Source organism: Bombus flavifrons, chromosome 6 (genome assembly GCF_040668555.2).
Source record: "Bombus flavifrons isolate JBK064 chromosome 6, iyBomFlav1_principal, whole genome shotgun sequence".
Classification (NCBI taxonomy): domain Eukaryota; kingdom Metazoa; phylum Arthropoda; class Insecta; order Hymenoptera; family Apidae; genus Bombus; species Bombus flavifrons.
This window is the reverse complement of record NC_138447.1, coordinates 16,740,001-16,755,003: the sequence shown is the minus strand read 5'-3', so window position 1 is coordinate 16,755,003 and position 15,003 is coordinate 16,740,001. Positions and strand designations below refer to the sequence as shown.

Below are 15,003 nucleotides of genomic sequence, written 5' to 3'. Positions count from 1 at the left end.
CACGTGTCACTTTGAGAAATACCAATATAAAAGAATATGGACTAAAGACACTATTAAGTGCAAAAAGACAGTACATCATCGCAGTTTAAAACTGTAACAATGTAACCAGCTATAATTGATCTTCCAAAAATTAACTAATGTTCTAAACGAAATCATAAAACATAAATTTCAATAAATGTATGGAACAATTTTTAAAACTTTTCATAGCTATCCTTATCTAAACTCATTTTATTTAAACAAATATATATATATTATATACAATATATATATATATATATATATATATATATATATACAATATATACAATATATATACAATATATATGGAAGCTGACAAAAATAAGAAAATTTATTTATTGTCCCTGTAGTTTTTTAGGATAAAATTAAATTTAAATTTAAAAAAAGCAAACAATATTTTAATACTATATTAGCAGAATAAAATGTTTTTATTTTATACTCTAGAGAATTATACACATATATGCGTATATATGTACATATATATATATCAGTATACTAGTGTATATTGTATATGTACATATACATGTGTATGTATATCTATCCACCATAGCCTACGGATCACGGTCGTTGTCTCTACGGATCATCCCATTTGTTACTGCAATGTGAACACGTGCCATCCCTTAAAGTGGGAAGTCCATGTTGCTTTTTAAATTGAACAACCATGCTTCAATGTTTTATATAAAATTACGTTTATATTTCGAAGTCCTTACATAAATAGTGGCTATAATTTCACTCTTGTAATATTTATATCTATTAGTTAGTTACAAGTCTTCAAAAAATAGACAAAATGATTACGCGAAAATATTACAAATTTAATGACGATTACAATAAAAGAAAACATAAAAATGTATGAAACTTCAAATTATTTATAGTACATGTTCTATTCAGTGGTTCGTTATTGAACTATACGCGTCAAAAACTGATTTTCGCTAGTACTATACTACAAGATATAATTTTTAATGTGAGTTTTTCCAATCTGAAAATTGTTTAAAAAATAAAACTATAACATCGTATGATTTAGACAAAGATTAAGACAATCCTGCCTTAGTAACTTGTATATTACAATAATTTATAAGAAAATATGACTTAAGTTAAAAAAGATATAATTGTCAAAATGGAAATATGGTGGATTTCTCGAGTAATAGCTCATCATCCTTATACCATTCTAATGGCAGTACTTATTTTTTCTTCAACATGTTTGATTGTTCCCTTAGCTATTAAAAAGTTTCCTGACTTCTCTGATCCTCAGTTAGTAAGTATATAAAATTAAGGTAGAAATATAATATATGTATAATGTTTTTATTAATTTATACCTTATTTGTGCTGTTAAGGGTTTTGAGGCAAGAGGCACAATGTTAGCACAAAGACTTATTGCTTGGCAAAACTTATTAGAATCAAATAAGCCAAGCGGTCAATTGATTGATAATCCTTTGGAACATTATCATTATATGCAACAGGTATGTCTGTTGAGCTTTGTATGTAATATATTATTTTAACTGTGTATAAGTTGCTTAGGATATTGCACGTAAAATATAAGCCATTGGATTTACAAACTAACACTACAATATTTCAGAACTTAAACGTAAGAACAAAACCTAAAAATAAGAGAAAAGGAAAGAAAAAGTATCAAAAACAAGTAACTAATAAAGAAGAAAAAGTAAATAAAGCTGAAATTAAAGATAAATGGGAAGAACTAATAGAGCTAAAAAATAAAAATGCGAGTCAAGACTATATTGAAAATGAGAAATTTTTTTGTAATCTACCATTACCTGGTTATGCACGCGTGGTTATTGGTAGAAAGTCTAAAGATTCAAACTTATGGTCAATGGAAGGTGTACTAGCGCAATGCTATATTGATGCAGAACTTAGATCAAACCCACACTTTCCTTCTTTATGTCAAACACAAATAGGACATAATAATATAGGACAAAAGTGTTGCAGAAGTTGGTCACCAGCAAATTACGTTGCACTTCTGTCTAATCGAAGTTCTTGCCTGGGTGTAACAGAAAACGATCTTAGCCGTGTAGAAACTCTTTTGAAACAATGTGTTTATTATTATAAAAATGGTCATCTAACATCAAATTGTGAAGAAGACTTAAATTGTCAGAAACATGTTCCAAGTGAATGCTATACGCACAATGCAGCCTATCACTTGTTGCATTACTTATTAGATATTGATTTTATTTCAGATCATGTAAGAGAAGACTTTTATATCATAGAAATTATTGTGAAGAATTGAACAATTGTCAATAAAATGTTTCATATTTTGTTATAGAGACAAGATCCTCAAAATAAACAAAACTCAACGTTGAAGTATGCAATGTTATTTTTACCGATTGCTACAAGCTCAGCAACTTTAGACTTTTATAAAGGACTTGGTGATAATGATCTATCCTATGGAAAATTTTGCGTGAAGGGCATGCAATTGGGTTTAAAAAGTACATTGTTTAACCAATTGTTAGTGTCAGATTCTATCTTACTGCTTGTTGGTTTCGCCTTTGTAACAGTTTGCATATGGGCATATACTGGTTCTTTTCTATTAACTGTCACAACCATTATTGCTGTAATTTTTAGTCTTGGCATTTCATATGCATTTTACACTTTAATTTTACATATCAAGTTTTTCCCATTCATGAATCTCTTGGCAATCGTCGTTGTTGTAGGTGAGAAACTAAAGAATATATGAAAATTAAACGTTAAATTTACGATTTTTAATAATAAAAGTTATTTAACATACAATTTTATTTTTTTAAAGGAATAGGAGCAGATGATGCATTTATATATTGTAAAATTTGGGAGAAAGAAAAGGAAAAAAAAATATCAAATAATGGATTGGTCAAACTGGTGCAAGAAACAATGAAACATGCTGTTCCATCTATGTTTGTTACATCTCTAACTACTGCAGTAGCATTTTTTGCATCAGTTGTTAGTAACGTTACCGCTATAAATTGCTTTAGGTATGTGAAATAATTGTTTAACTAATATTAAAATATTAAGGAAAGATAATATAAAAATAATAAAGAAATATGAACTTTACTAATCCCATAAATACAGTTTATTTTCAGGAATGACTGTTATTGCAAACTTCTTCTTAATGATTACTTGGCTGCCGGCATGTGTCGTTGTATCGGAACGATTCAAACTAGGCGTTTTATCCCCTGCAAATTTTATAACACGAAAAATTATTCGACCTTTACGATTATTTGGAGATAAAGTGACGATAGGTTTTAATACTATCCTTACAAGGGTAGTTATAAATTTTCGATGGTGCTGGTCGTTAAGTTTAGGTATTATAGCAATAGCATGTTGCATCATTGTTTTTCAATACCCTGGCTTGCAGTTGCCGGATACTGCTGATTTCCAATTATTTGATAGTTCTCATCCATTTGAGAAATATGATTTAGTATATTCGCGAAAATTTTGGTTTGAGAAACATGGGATGGTATGTACAGAAAATTACAAAGTTTCTTTTAATGTATCTCTCACAAAAATTTTGAATAATTAATAATTGCAGATTGATAATGAAGATGTGTTACCATTAAGATTTGTATGGGGTATTAAACCAGTTGATAATGGCAATTATTTAGATCCTAGTTTAATTGGTACGCCAGAATGGGATGAATCTTTTGATGTATCTCATCCAGAATCACAAGTATGGCTTGAAAAATTTTGTCGCGATTTACGAGCTCAACCTTTCTATCGCGATACATTAGGACCTTTATTACCCAACTGTTTTATTGAATCATTACATCATTGGATGCAAAGACGTTGTGAAGATCCCATTGATTCACATATTAATTATACACCGTGTTGTAAAAAAAGCGAATTTCCATATAATGCTAGCACTTTACAACGATGTGCGGTTGAAGCAAATGCAAAATTATATAGTACTCCATCGTATTTGTGGGTTCGTAATGGTGTTTCTGCTGGTTTAAAATTTTTGAATGAACCAAATCTTAAACAATTACAAGTATCAAATGAAACAAATTCTATAATAATGCCAACGCCTAAAATTAAAGCTCTAGTCGTCGAGTATGACAGCATATATAATTATAGCCTTTCATTTTCAAATATGGATCAGTTTTTTCATCAGGTAAAATAAAATTGTATTTCATAAGTATGTATACATATATATATATATATATATATATTTTTTTTTTTAATATTTCATATTTTTGAAAGCAATCATAATGCTTAATTACTAATAAAACATTAATAAAAATTATATTTTTTACAGGTTGAAACATGGATGCAAAATCAGTTAAAAAAAGCTCCGTTAGGAATGCGCGGTGGTTGGTTCGTTAGTAGATTAGAATTTTATGAATTACAGAGAACATTGTACGAAGGAACGCTTTGGGCAATGGGCGTTTCATTGGTTCTAGCTCTCATAGTGTTAGCTTTAGTAACATTTAATCCTCTTATCAGTTTATATGCAATTGTAACAATTGGAGCAGCAATTGTAGTAACAATTGCTGGTTTGATTCTTCTTGGTTGGAAATTAAATGTCCTAGAAAGTGTCGCAATATCTACAGCAATAGGTATTTTTTAATAATAGGTAATTTTAATCTTCATAATGCACATAACTGAATATATATTATTTTTAGGTTTGACTGTAGATTTTAGTTTACATTATGTAGTAAGTTACAGAGCATGTACTTCTAAAGAGAAAGAAGATAAAGTGAAAACGGCTCTTGCACAGATGGCTGGTCCAACTTTAATGGCTTCTCTGACAAGCGGTGCGGCTGGTGCTCTTATGTTACCTTCATGTGTATTAGCATATATACAAATTGGAATCTTTTTGTTCCTTGTAATGAGTATAAGTTGGATATATGCTACATTTTTTTTGTGTTCGGTATTAGCAGTAATAGGTCCATCATCTCAGTTTGCTCAGTTTCAATATCCCAGGTAAATAACGCGTAATTGTAATTTCGCAAGTATCAGTTTAAAATGTTTATATAATTTAACATTTCAATCTCATGCAGATTAAATCTATTATGGAAATATCTTCGCAAGAACAAGTCTGGAGATGTGCCTGAATCAAGTACGGATAATAGTGGAGCTAGAAGAAAGATTAAAGGAAGGGGAATGTGGTCAGAATCTACTTTAAGTACATCTAGTACAGTATGTCAATTCCACTGTAATGAAATAGAAACTTTCACAAGACCACCGCCATCACCATCGCTACCTCCATCACCATCATCAGCATTACTTCAGTAAGATGAAGATTAAGTGATAAGATGGGCATATTTTAGACAAAAGGGGAAAAAATAATTATGATATGATATATACACTTCCGGATTTTAAATCGATGAATTTACTTGTTCATGTATAACTTATGTCCTATATAATCTATGATAATGTGTGTGACTAATGTGTCATTGGCTGTGTTCAAAATAGTTTTAGGATAATTATTTGTATATTTGTCTATCATTAACATTCAGTGGGCTTCCTATCAGTTACGCAAGAATATGCATATTGTATACATTGTGATATGAGTCAGGCTTTATGTGCCAAATATATCGCAGAGTGTTTTATATTTTACGATCTATTTTAGTTTCGGTTTCTAAACAATTTTGAAATTGCTCTATATTCATAGATGCAGCTTTAATGTAATTGTTACGTCCGGTGACACTTTTGCATACCGAGGGATAGATTCTGGATTACGCAGAGTCACCGGACGTAACAGTAATTGATGATACTGATAGATTATTATACTGTTAGACTTGCATTTACATATCTATGAATGCATTTTAACTTCAACTTTTTTATTAAAACTTTTCTATTATGCGTTTATATTTAATTTGACATAGATATAGATATCTTTTACATTTGAGTATTAATAGGTCTAGTTACCTTTTTTGATAACATTAAATTTATATATTACAAAATAATTTTTTAAAATAAATTGACTTTAATTCTACGAATAATTTAATATGTTAATTATTATACCAGTTTAAGGGAAAGAAATAAAAAATGTTATTTCCGATATAGGTTTGTAAAATTCATAACAAAGTTTACATACAGAGACTGTTTAGTTTTCGAATAAAATATTACAATAAATTTAATGGAATGAATGGATTAATTAAATATTAAAAAATAACGAGGTATCAATTCAGCTGTTTTACTGAATAATGCTTTCAACCTCATAAAAAGATGTGTATGTCTGCAATTAAATTTAAGAAAAAGTAACGAAATGTGGTATAGATATCACACATGATTTTGTTTCAAAATTATCTATATTTATAAACTGTATAAAGTATATACTAAAAAAAAAAAAAAAAAAGAAAAAAAAAGACTGACGGGTTTTTATGATTTTCATCAGTAGATATTATTGAATATATAAGACAACTTTTAAAACAACTTTTCTTTTCATAAGCATTTATCTAGAAATATCTTTTGAGCTGTCATGTAGTACAGCTAGTACTACATATAGCAGCAATATTTAATATTAAATGAATATTTATTATGTTTTTCGATAGCTTGATTAATTATTTTTATTAAGTTTGTAATATTGCAAATTATTGCATGTAACAGAAAATAAAGTTCATCACCTTATACACATTTCGTTATTTTAAACAGGAAGCTACGAATTGACAGTTTATGTAGTGCAACATCATGCCTTCGAAAACATAAGAATTTATGCTCTTAAAAAAACATCCATTTTTGTAATTACTGTATATGTGTTTATCAATTATTTAAATATTTGTAACTATCGTATGTTAGAAATATATATCGATATTAATCTAGAATGCACACTGGCAATCTTTATCATCATATATCTACAATATATGTACATACTATATGGATATCTATGTTACAATATATTAGAGCGAGCTTGTTATGTATGTTAAATATTTCATGTTAATATTTATCCAGCATAAGCTGTGGTAAATATAAATTATAAAAAATTACATCTAAGTTTCACTATGTCATATCGACATCTACAAAAACTTTTTACTAGTATTTTAACTAACAATTATTTAGCATTTACAAGTATATTCCGAATAATTGTTATGTTTTATAAGAAATGTGTTCGACCGTTCGCGGAGAGACGCGATCGCGAGGAAGCGCGCCAACGGGAGTCGTAAATTTCCGTTACGATTATACAATCGACGCCACGAAATGATCGATCCCATATTTCGTTTAGGTCAATAGAGGTGACTAGCGATGTTGACTGAGTTAAAAATGTAAAGCCAGTGAAAAAATGTTGACTGATCTGATGATGAGAAAGCAGAGAAGTTCGGTGACGATGCTGTCGCAGAGGAGAACTCTTGTTGGGTGGTGATCGCCTCACCACTGGTCGCTTGCGGGTGGAAATCTATTATGGGAAAACGTTTCCCCCTTTTTACCTGATGGGGCAAAATTACAGTTTCTTAGGATTATTACGGTCAGACTAATTATTTGCATAGTTAGTGGCCGACCGAGGAATGGAATTCAGCCCGTATCAGGGACGTAACAAATGTTATTTTGAGAAATTAGAGATACACAAAATTTATAGAGTCAAAATGTATATGAATGTGCTACTATATTACTAGGTGTAATATCAAGTATTATTAATCTACATCATTCTATAAATATATTTATTTGGAAAGAAGGGAGTAAAAGGAAAAATATTTAATTCAAACGTTATTACTAATGTACTAATACGAACGAGGTACAGAATCTTTTACAATGTGCCATACTATTCCCGAGATATATATATTTTAAATACTTATATGCGACGACGACGTTTCAATACTATCGGACTTACAGGATCGGTTAAAGGTCGTTTATTAATTCGCGGTAAACCAATTTTATATTTGTGAATTGGTTGAGCTTTATGAACCATTTGTCTTCTTAGTAATGCAATTTCTTCCTCCTCTTGCTTTTTCTTAGCAGCAATTGCCTATACAATATATATTTCTTAGGATATATACTATAATATTGAAAACAGAATATTGTTTAATTACAAAATTACAGAATATTATTACCATTTGTATCATTTGTTCTTTTTGTTTGTTCTTCTCTTGTATATTATCGTTAAAGCGTTTTCTTTCTTGCGCTCGAGACGCTGTACGTAAAGGTGGAGATTTTGGTGGTGGTAATTTCTGTTTTGACAAATGTGGTACAAATGGTGGTTTCTTCCACAGCTGGTTTATTTTAAAAGCAGAAAAATATATTTATTATTTGTTAATGTGAAGTGTGATATTGTTTATACTTACGTCGGTACTCCTCTTAATTTTCTTACAGCAATTATTTGATTTTTCTACCTCCTTCGTTTTGTTCTCATCTTTCAATATCTAAGAATAATACAAAAGTATATATTCTTTTAACAGCCTGTAAGATTAAAGGGTGTGATTTTCATACCTTTTTAATATTTTCTTGTTTTCCCTCTTGCGTATATTTTTTTTGCAAATCAAAAACGAGGGGGTATACGACCCCGATTCTCTGCATCATTCTTGTTTTATTAGATGCTTTGACGTTAGCTTTAGGCTCCTAAAATGTTAACCTCAATCTTTTACAGATCAATCATAATAATGACAATGTAAATCAGTTATGTAAATTGGCATACCAGTTTGCTAGCATTATGAACCACATATTTTTCTTTCTCTTTTTGCCCCTGAGAATCATCACGATTTACGTATGTTCTTTCATGATTATCAAACGTTATATCGGATAAATAGAAATTACTTAGGGATCTAAGAAATATTAAGTGATATTTTTTATTATCAGACAATAAGAAAATAACTTAAATCTGATTTAAAGAAATTCACAATTGTAATCCTTACGCAATCAACGTTTCATCGTCTACTACCGTATTCGGATGTTTTGTGTTTGTATGACCCTGATTTGGCGTGCTTGTAGTTATAATTGCTTTGTCTGAAAATAATAAAGAGGAATGGACACCAGGATTCAAGAATTGTCCGATCTTTATAATTTTTATTTACTGAAAAACGAATCTCCTATATCCGGTGGATTAAAAAAATCCACAAATTGCGGAGATTCGATCTCGTCCCAATTGTCATCTTTTCTCGAATTTCTATATTTTCCCCAACAATGTCCAGGTTGATGGTTCGAATTGATGTCACTACTTTTCGGTTTTATGTTCTCCTGCCAAAATTTCCAGAATGGTACTTCCGAATTATACTTCGTGGCTCCTACCGGTGTTAATGTTTGTTCAGATTTTGTGTCCATTATTATCGAGTATGCCCGTATTATCCTTAATTCTAAGAGAATCCGTTACAAAATGAACTTTGTCAATAAGGGTCAACAATTATCGGTTTCGAAAATTCGATGTAAATTTTTCACTACCCGGCGAAGAATTCATCGAAAACAGGCTTCATCTCGAAATCCGCTTTATATATACAAACTATATAAAGGTCAAACTGGATTTAATCTCTGAAGGAAAGGAAACATGCGACAATAACAATGATTTAAATAGAATCTACCTGAAAACATAGAATAGGAACGTTACCTGAAAACATAAAGTAAGAAACTGAATTTTACGATAATTTTACAGTCTATCGTAAAATTCAGTTTCTTATTTTATGTTTTCAGGTATCTAAGATAATCTAGGTTTACTTATACCTTACGTTGATTAAAATTCTACAATATCTGTTATATAAATTACTTCTCATTCATTACGACGTAATATCGTTTCTCTTAATATTAAATGAGACGAGTTGCGCGCAATCATTGATATTCTGTGCACGTGAACATTTCTATGGATACAAATGTTCACAACAAAGCGCGATTCATTGGCATCGTTTCATTGTTTAGCGAGTTTTCTAAACAGATTTTCCGATATGATCGATCTTTCCTCCATTCGAAAATTACAATTGCCACAGTGTTCATTTAGATTAATTCGAAAAAAGAATTCTTTTAGCTCAAGAAGACTCATCAGCGTATTAATAACGACATGACAATCTACCTATTGTACGCTGCGCTATACTGCTACTGTACATAGAATGCGTATGGGAAACGTTTAGACAGGCATACTAATAATGAATTTTGATTGAAGATAAACGGTTTGTCGTAAACATTAAGAAAAAAAAGGGATTCTCGAACATGCACGGTTTACGGTAAGAAAAAATTATTCTCTCTTTCAATCCTTTCTATTCAACGTTAACTTAATCGCGATTAAACGTGATAGGTACATTCGTCTTTTTATTATTTTGTGCAATTTTTAGAGCTGGACATAACATCGGTGATCTTGGTACCAGTCGATGGTTGGAAGCGCTTTGGGAACCAGCAACCCGATTATACACTTTACCAAATGCGCTCGATATGCTAGATGTAAGCGGCGATGGAGACGCTAGACTTGTCTGTGTCGATCTAGGGACCCTCAGTGTCAATTCGCCCAAAGTAATGAAACAGAATTTTCAAAGCTAAAAATGTGTCGGAATTACATTCCACGATGTTGTAATATTTTATTTTTAGATAAGAGTTTATAAAGGAGGTGACCAGATAACAGAACACAACATGATAGATCCACCCTGCGGAGTGGTTGGATTTTACACAGAAAATGGAGAACCTCGATCGTCCGTACTGGCAGTGGGTGTTGGTTCTAGCGTCTACATCTTCAAGAACATGAGACCGTATTTTAAGTACTGTTTGCCACACATTGACGTACACCCGAAGGAACGGGAGGTACAGGCAATTCTCTGATCTCTTAGTGACCAATACGTCTCTGATTTTCAAAGTTGAAACAATAAATTTATTCATAGATTTGGCATAAGGCTGGAATGGACGAGGAATTGAACGTGTTAACACTAGCCGACGAACTGGATTTATTGTTAAAGGAACTCGGAGCGGGATTTATCTCACCGCGAACACTAAAATTCCTATCCATGGATCCGAATTTGAGGTCTAGCTTCGCGGAACAATACAGAAGAGTTCCGCTGATTAAAAGTAATGCTTTGACTGCGATCTCTGTGATTCGAAGAGACTCGTGGAACGATCCAGCGAGTAGTTGTCTCGTGCTGGGCACGGAATTCGGAGAAGTACTTATTTTGGATCCTCGGTACCACTTCCCTTTAAAAACAATTCTTATATGAATAATGAAAAATTATAAAATTAAACGCTCCTCGCGATTCTTTCGTTGTAGAACATTTTCTGTTATGGATAAACATTTGTTGGAATGGCCGCCGGTTGCTTTCGCGTGTACAGGTTTATGGACCGGCGATGGGAGTGTAGTAATTGTTGGAAGAGATGGTAAGATAGGCGCGATAAGAAGAGGAAGACCCGTGAAACTTTGGGAAAAATTACCATCGCCGGCTGTAGCCATTTCAGCCCTTAATAACGCAAGCGTCGCGGTTACCATCATGGATAGCACTTTGATCGGCTTCTCTAGGAAGGTATGTGGAATATTTTTACTTCAGCCATGTATCTTTACTCGAATCGTTACAAATAATAATAAATTAATAAATTAATAATACAGGGAATTAAAATTTGGCATGTTCGTGTTCCGGGTGCGATTTTGGATTCGGTGAGTTTACCAGTTCCGCAAATTGGCCTTTCTTTGCTCGCTGTGAGTACCGCTGGTTATGGCATCCGCGTGTACGACGGGAAACATCACGTGGACACGTTAAAAATCATGGAACCAGTTTCCGCGATGAAGGTAATTTACGAATTAATTAATTAATTAATTATTATTCCAAGTTGAATACTAATAAGATAGAAATATTGTGCATTGTCTTTTCGAAACAGTACGGTAAAATGGGTCAAGAAGAACGAACGATGGCGATGGTCACCGTGGGAGGTGGACTGTGTGTAAAAATTCTAAAACGGACTGCGGACTTCAATATTCACAACGCGATATCCAATTTACCGTCAACCGATAGCACCAAATTTTTAGTACCGAAGAAAACGCGATTGTTCGTTGAGCAAACGATACGAGAAAGGTCAGAAGCGAAGAAGATTCATTCTACTTTTCAACAAGGTCTTCTTCGACTCAGATTGATGGTAGCCAAAAAATTAGTCGAATCTTTGAACGATAGTCAAGTTGCGGGACCACATCTGCTTACCATGGAAGCTACCGTTTTGGGATTGGGACCCAATTATCAGATTCGTATTTTATTGACGAACATATCCGACGAATTGTCCGATACGGACCTGTACATCGTTTGCAGAAGCGAAAACACGGAAGTGAAACCACGAGTGATGGACGTACCTTTGTTACCAAACGCCATTTCGATTCCTATGATGATCAATGCGACTTTGAAGAGTAACATTTCCGGAAGGATAGAGATTTTGTTGTGTAAGAAATCGAAAACGAAACCAGTAACTGTGACCACAGTAGTTTTGCCTGCTGCCGAAGAAGATATCGAAGTTTAGTCTTCTAGAAAGTAGAAGTCTATGAAAAGATATTTTTTATGTGCTTTGTATAAAAATGTTCATATATTACGTTGTAGTATTATAATATATCGTTGTGTAAATATTGATTGGAAAATATTGAAGAAAATTTTGTAACTGTATTATAAAAAGCCAAGAAAATGTTGCGCCAAGGATATTTGCTTCATTTTCTTTCTATCCTCTTGTTATCATAGTCATATTTTTGTCCATCTCATTTGTGTATTTTATATGTTGTTATCCCTCTCATTACATATTTCATTTGTGCTAAGATGAATACAATGTTTCTTCGAAATGTTTAAAATATCATGGTGTTGGTGAGTCACCGGTGACTCTTTGTGTAACCCGAAATCCATCCCTCGGCCGATGCGGCCATTACCTGTGCAAATATAATTAGTCGGACCGTAATAATCCCAAGAAACTGTCATAAACCTCAGATTTTCTATTTTACAATTAAGGCCGTTAATTCAGTCATCTGTTTAACTTATATCTATACGTACCGTGCGTAACTATCTTGTCTACAAGTTGTTGGAATAAAGTGCATTGTAATCTGTTATTCTCAGTGTTATAATCAATTCAACCACCTCTATTATCCTAACCGAAATAAGGGATCGATCATTTCGTGGCGTCGATTCTATAATCGTAACGGGAATTTACGACTCTCTTTGGCGCGCTTCCTCGCGATCGCGTCGCTTCGCGAACGGTCGAACACATAGTATTTTCATTAGACCGCCACAAAGGTCACCATCGCCCTGTTGCGCCAGCGCAGCTCCGCGTTCGTCGTCTCCATCGCTTTCCAAGCAACACCGCCCGCGCAAGCAGCTTCTGCTATCAGACGAGGACAAGGAGTAAACGTTATCTCCGGGCGACTGCGCTAGGCAGTTACTATGGCGCTCATCTCGAGTACAGTTGTCCCACGTGCGCGCTTCATGGAAGTTTTTAACACCGACGAAACTGAAGTATTCATGCACTCTTAAGCATTGTAGTAGTATCACAAATTGTTGTGAATAAACGTTTTCAATAAAACCAAGTTAGCATTCGTTTATGAGTTTACAGCTTGTATTCATTCCACCCTTTGCTATTTATATGTAGTCCACTACAGCTGATCGAAGGAAACCCATATAGACTAAACACGCAAACATTGTGGGCTAGCTAGTCGCGGTGATTTATCGTCTGTGCAAAGTGTACAGTCAACACAGGAATGGGAAAATGATCGATAATTAATAAGAAGTGGATGGAAACATCCGATCGAAAAAAAAATTTTCATCTTTCTATGATGTCAAATAATATTATCATGCTTCCGATATGTTATTTTCCAAGGCGATATCTCATGATTCTTCAATTTCACGTCTTTTTAATCTTATTACTTTTTCCAGGTAAATTTGAAAACAGATCTTTTCGTTTACAAAATTGATAATTTTGTTCCTATCTTCTATTTTTTAACAACTTATGTCTTTTAACAGTTTATATTCTAAGATGATACTACACTCTTTTTTTTTTAAATAACATTTACTTAAGCATGGAGAATGTTATAATTTTCATCTTTATGAAATGTATTCTATGTAAATAAATTTATATTTAACTTAGAACGTGCAAATAATTTATATTGATAGCTAAAGAATGTACTATGCCGGAAGCAAGTCAGGAAGGATTACTACATTCGTTCAAAAGTTATTCAGATATAGCCATGTTTCATTATACAGTTCCAAAAGAGGTGCTTAGAGCTACTTGGCAGTTTGCAGCATTTATGGATGGGCAAGATTGCCCAGAGAGAAAAGTACATATGTAAATATTTATTTTTGCTATCATGAACATATATAGGTATTTGTAATATGATATTTACTTTTACTATTATGATTTTCAGATACCTGCAATGGGGCAGTTACCCTGTGATATCTATAAATAATGACACATTTCCTAATGATATGTATCATAAGCGTAATCATACCATTAGAGTTTTTGCAATTACAACATTTGAGCCAAAAACCACTGCGATTGTACCAGTTTATGGACCAGAAGCTGGAGATTGGTTTGTTGGAGCATATTTGTCTCACTGGGATGAAAAGGTTCAACAGCAGGTATATCTTGATTTTATCTATCTTCCAATGTTGTATTGTTTTATATTAATTCTAAAGTTTTATATACTTTAGGGACTTGGCCATAAATGCCACTACAGTATAGGTTCTGTAGCTGTATGGACACAAACCAATAGTATTGAAAATATTCCTATTGGTTACCAACAAACATTAAGAACAAAAGAATCTATTTCTTACTACAAGTAAAGGGTACAATTATCATATCCAAACCATTATAGAGATTGAGAATTACTAATATATTGCATTCTTATTTAGGATATATGTCCCGTCAGGAACATGGAATCTTCGTGTAGATATTTGGGGTTGCAATTTTACTGTGCATAAATCTCGTAATGTACATGAACTTTGTATTAAAAATATGGCACTAAAAGGGCGTTCTTTGCCCGTTTTCAATCACTCTCAATCATTTGAAACTGGAAACTTAACTATGCTGGGTTCATATACCTTTACAGAATCTTCCCCTTATGAAGATAGTTATTATTATTTAATGATTATTTCGGATAGTATTATTGAAGTAAATGTGAAGGTAGTCACTTCAGGTAAATTTACATTACTTGTG

The 15,003-nt window shown here is 32.5% G+C and overlaps 4 protein-coding genes across 8 annotated transcripts in view; 3 read left to right on the top strand and 1 right to left on the bottom strand.

The window, feature by feature from the left end:
• The first annotated feature begins 563 nt into the window (after positions 1-563).
• On the top strand, positions 564-5,559 carry LOC138180734 (protein dispatched). Its single transcript, XM_069114849.1, has 10 exons — positions 564-1,270; positions 1,350-1,475; positions 1,592-2,212; positions 2,294-2,681; positions 2,774-2,975; positions 3,073-3,460; positions 3,533-4,111; positions 4,256-4,556; positions 4,623-4,923; positions 5,001-5,559. The coding sequence occupies exons 1-10, from the start codon at positions 1,133-1,135 to the stop codon at positions 5,233-5,235; spliced, it is 3,279 nt and encodes a 1,092-aa protein (XP_068970950.1). The 5' UTR covers positions 564-1,132; the 3' UTR covers positions 5,236-5,559.
• Positions 5,560-7,725: 2,166 nt separating this feature from the next.
• LOC138180882 (uncharacterized) lies at positions 7,726-9,344 on the bottom strand. Of its 2 annotated transcripts, none has more exons than XM_069115185.1 (7): positions 8,946-9,344; positions 8,787-8,877; positions 8,570-8,696; positions 8,365-8,493; positions 8,220-8,297; positions 7,989-8,147; positions 7,726-7,903 (listed from the first exon to the last, which is right to left on the bottom strand). In XM_069115185.1, the coding sequence occupies exons 1-7, from the start codon at positions 9,190-9,192 to the stop codon at positions 7,730-7,732; spliced, it is 1,005 nt and encodes a 334-aa protein (XP_068971286.1). In that variant the 5' UTR covers positions 9,193-9,344; the 3' UTR covers positions 7,726-7,729. The 2 variants fall into 2 exon arrangements, with proteins under 2 accessions (XP_068971286.1, XP_068971287.1); XM_069115186.1 differs by having other exon boundaries at positions 7,989-8,105.
• A 54-nt stretch (positions 9,345-9,398) lies between these two features.
• Positions 9,399-12,405, top strand: LOC138180881 (BBSome complex member BBS1). Its single transcript, XM_069115184.1, has 8 exons — positions 9,399-9,485; positions 9,884-10,079; positions 10,188-10,362; positions 10,438-10,647; positions 10,725-11,020; positions 11,105-11,354; positions 11,438-11,617; positions 11,707-12,405. Exons 2-8 carry the CDS (start codon positions 10,066-10,068, stop codon positions 12,331-12,333), a joined length of 1,752 nt encoding a protein of 583 aa, XP_068971285.1. The 5' UTR covers positions 9,399-9,485; positions 9,884-10,065; the 3' UTR covers positions 12,334-12,405.
• A 782-nt stretch (positions 12,406-13,187) lies between these two features.
• LOC138180764 (post-GPI attachment to proteins factor 6) overlaps positions 13,188-15,003 on the top strand; it is a 5,429-nt gene continuing 3,613 nt past the window's right edge. The window contains exons 1-6 of one of the 4 annotated variants that reach the window (XM_069114903.1): positions 13,188-13,333; positions 13,451-13,724; positions 13,962-14,133; positions 14,213-14,426; positions 14,499-14,626; positions 14,700-14,983. In XM_069114903.1, coding sequence (XP_068971004.1) covers positions 13,583-13,724; positions 13,962-14,133; positions 14,213-14,426; positions 14,499-14,626; positions 14,700-14,983 — 940 coding nt within the window. In that variant the 5' untranslated portion in view covers positions 13,188-13,333; positions 13,451-13,582. Of the gene's footprint in view, positions 13,725-13,961; positions 14,134-14,212; positions 14,427-14,498; positions 14,627-14,699; positions 14,984-15,003 lie in introns of all 4 variants that reach the window. The other 3 variants (XM_069114902.1, XM_069114904.1, XM_069114905.1) reach the window with 3 other exon arrangements.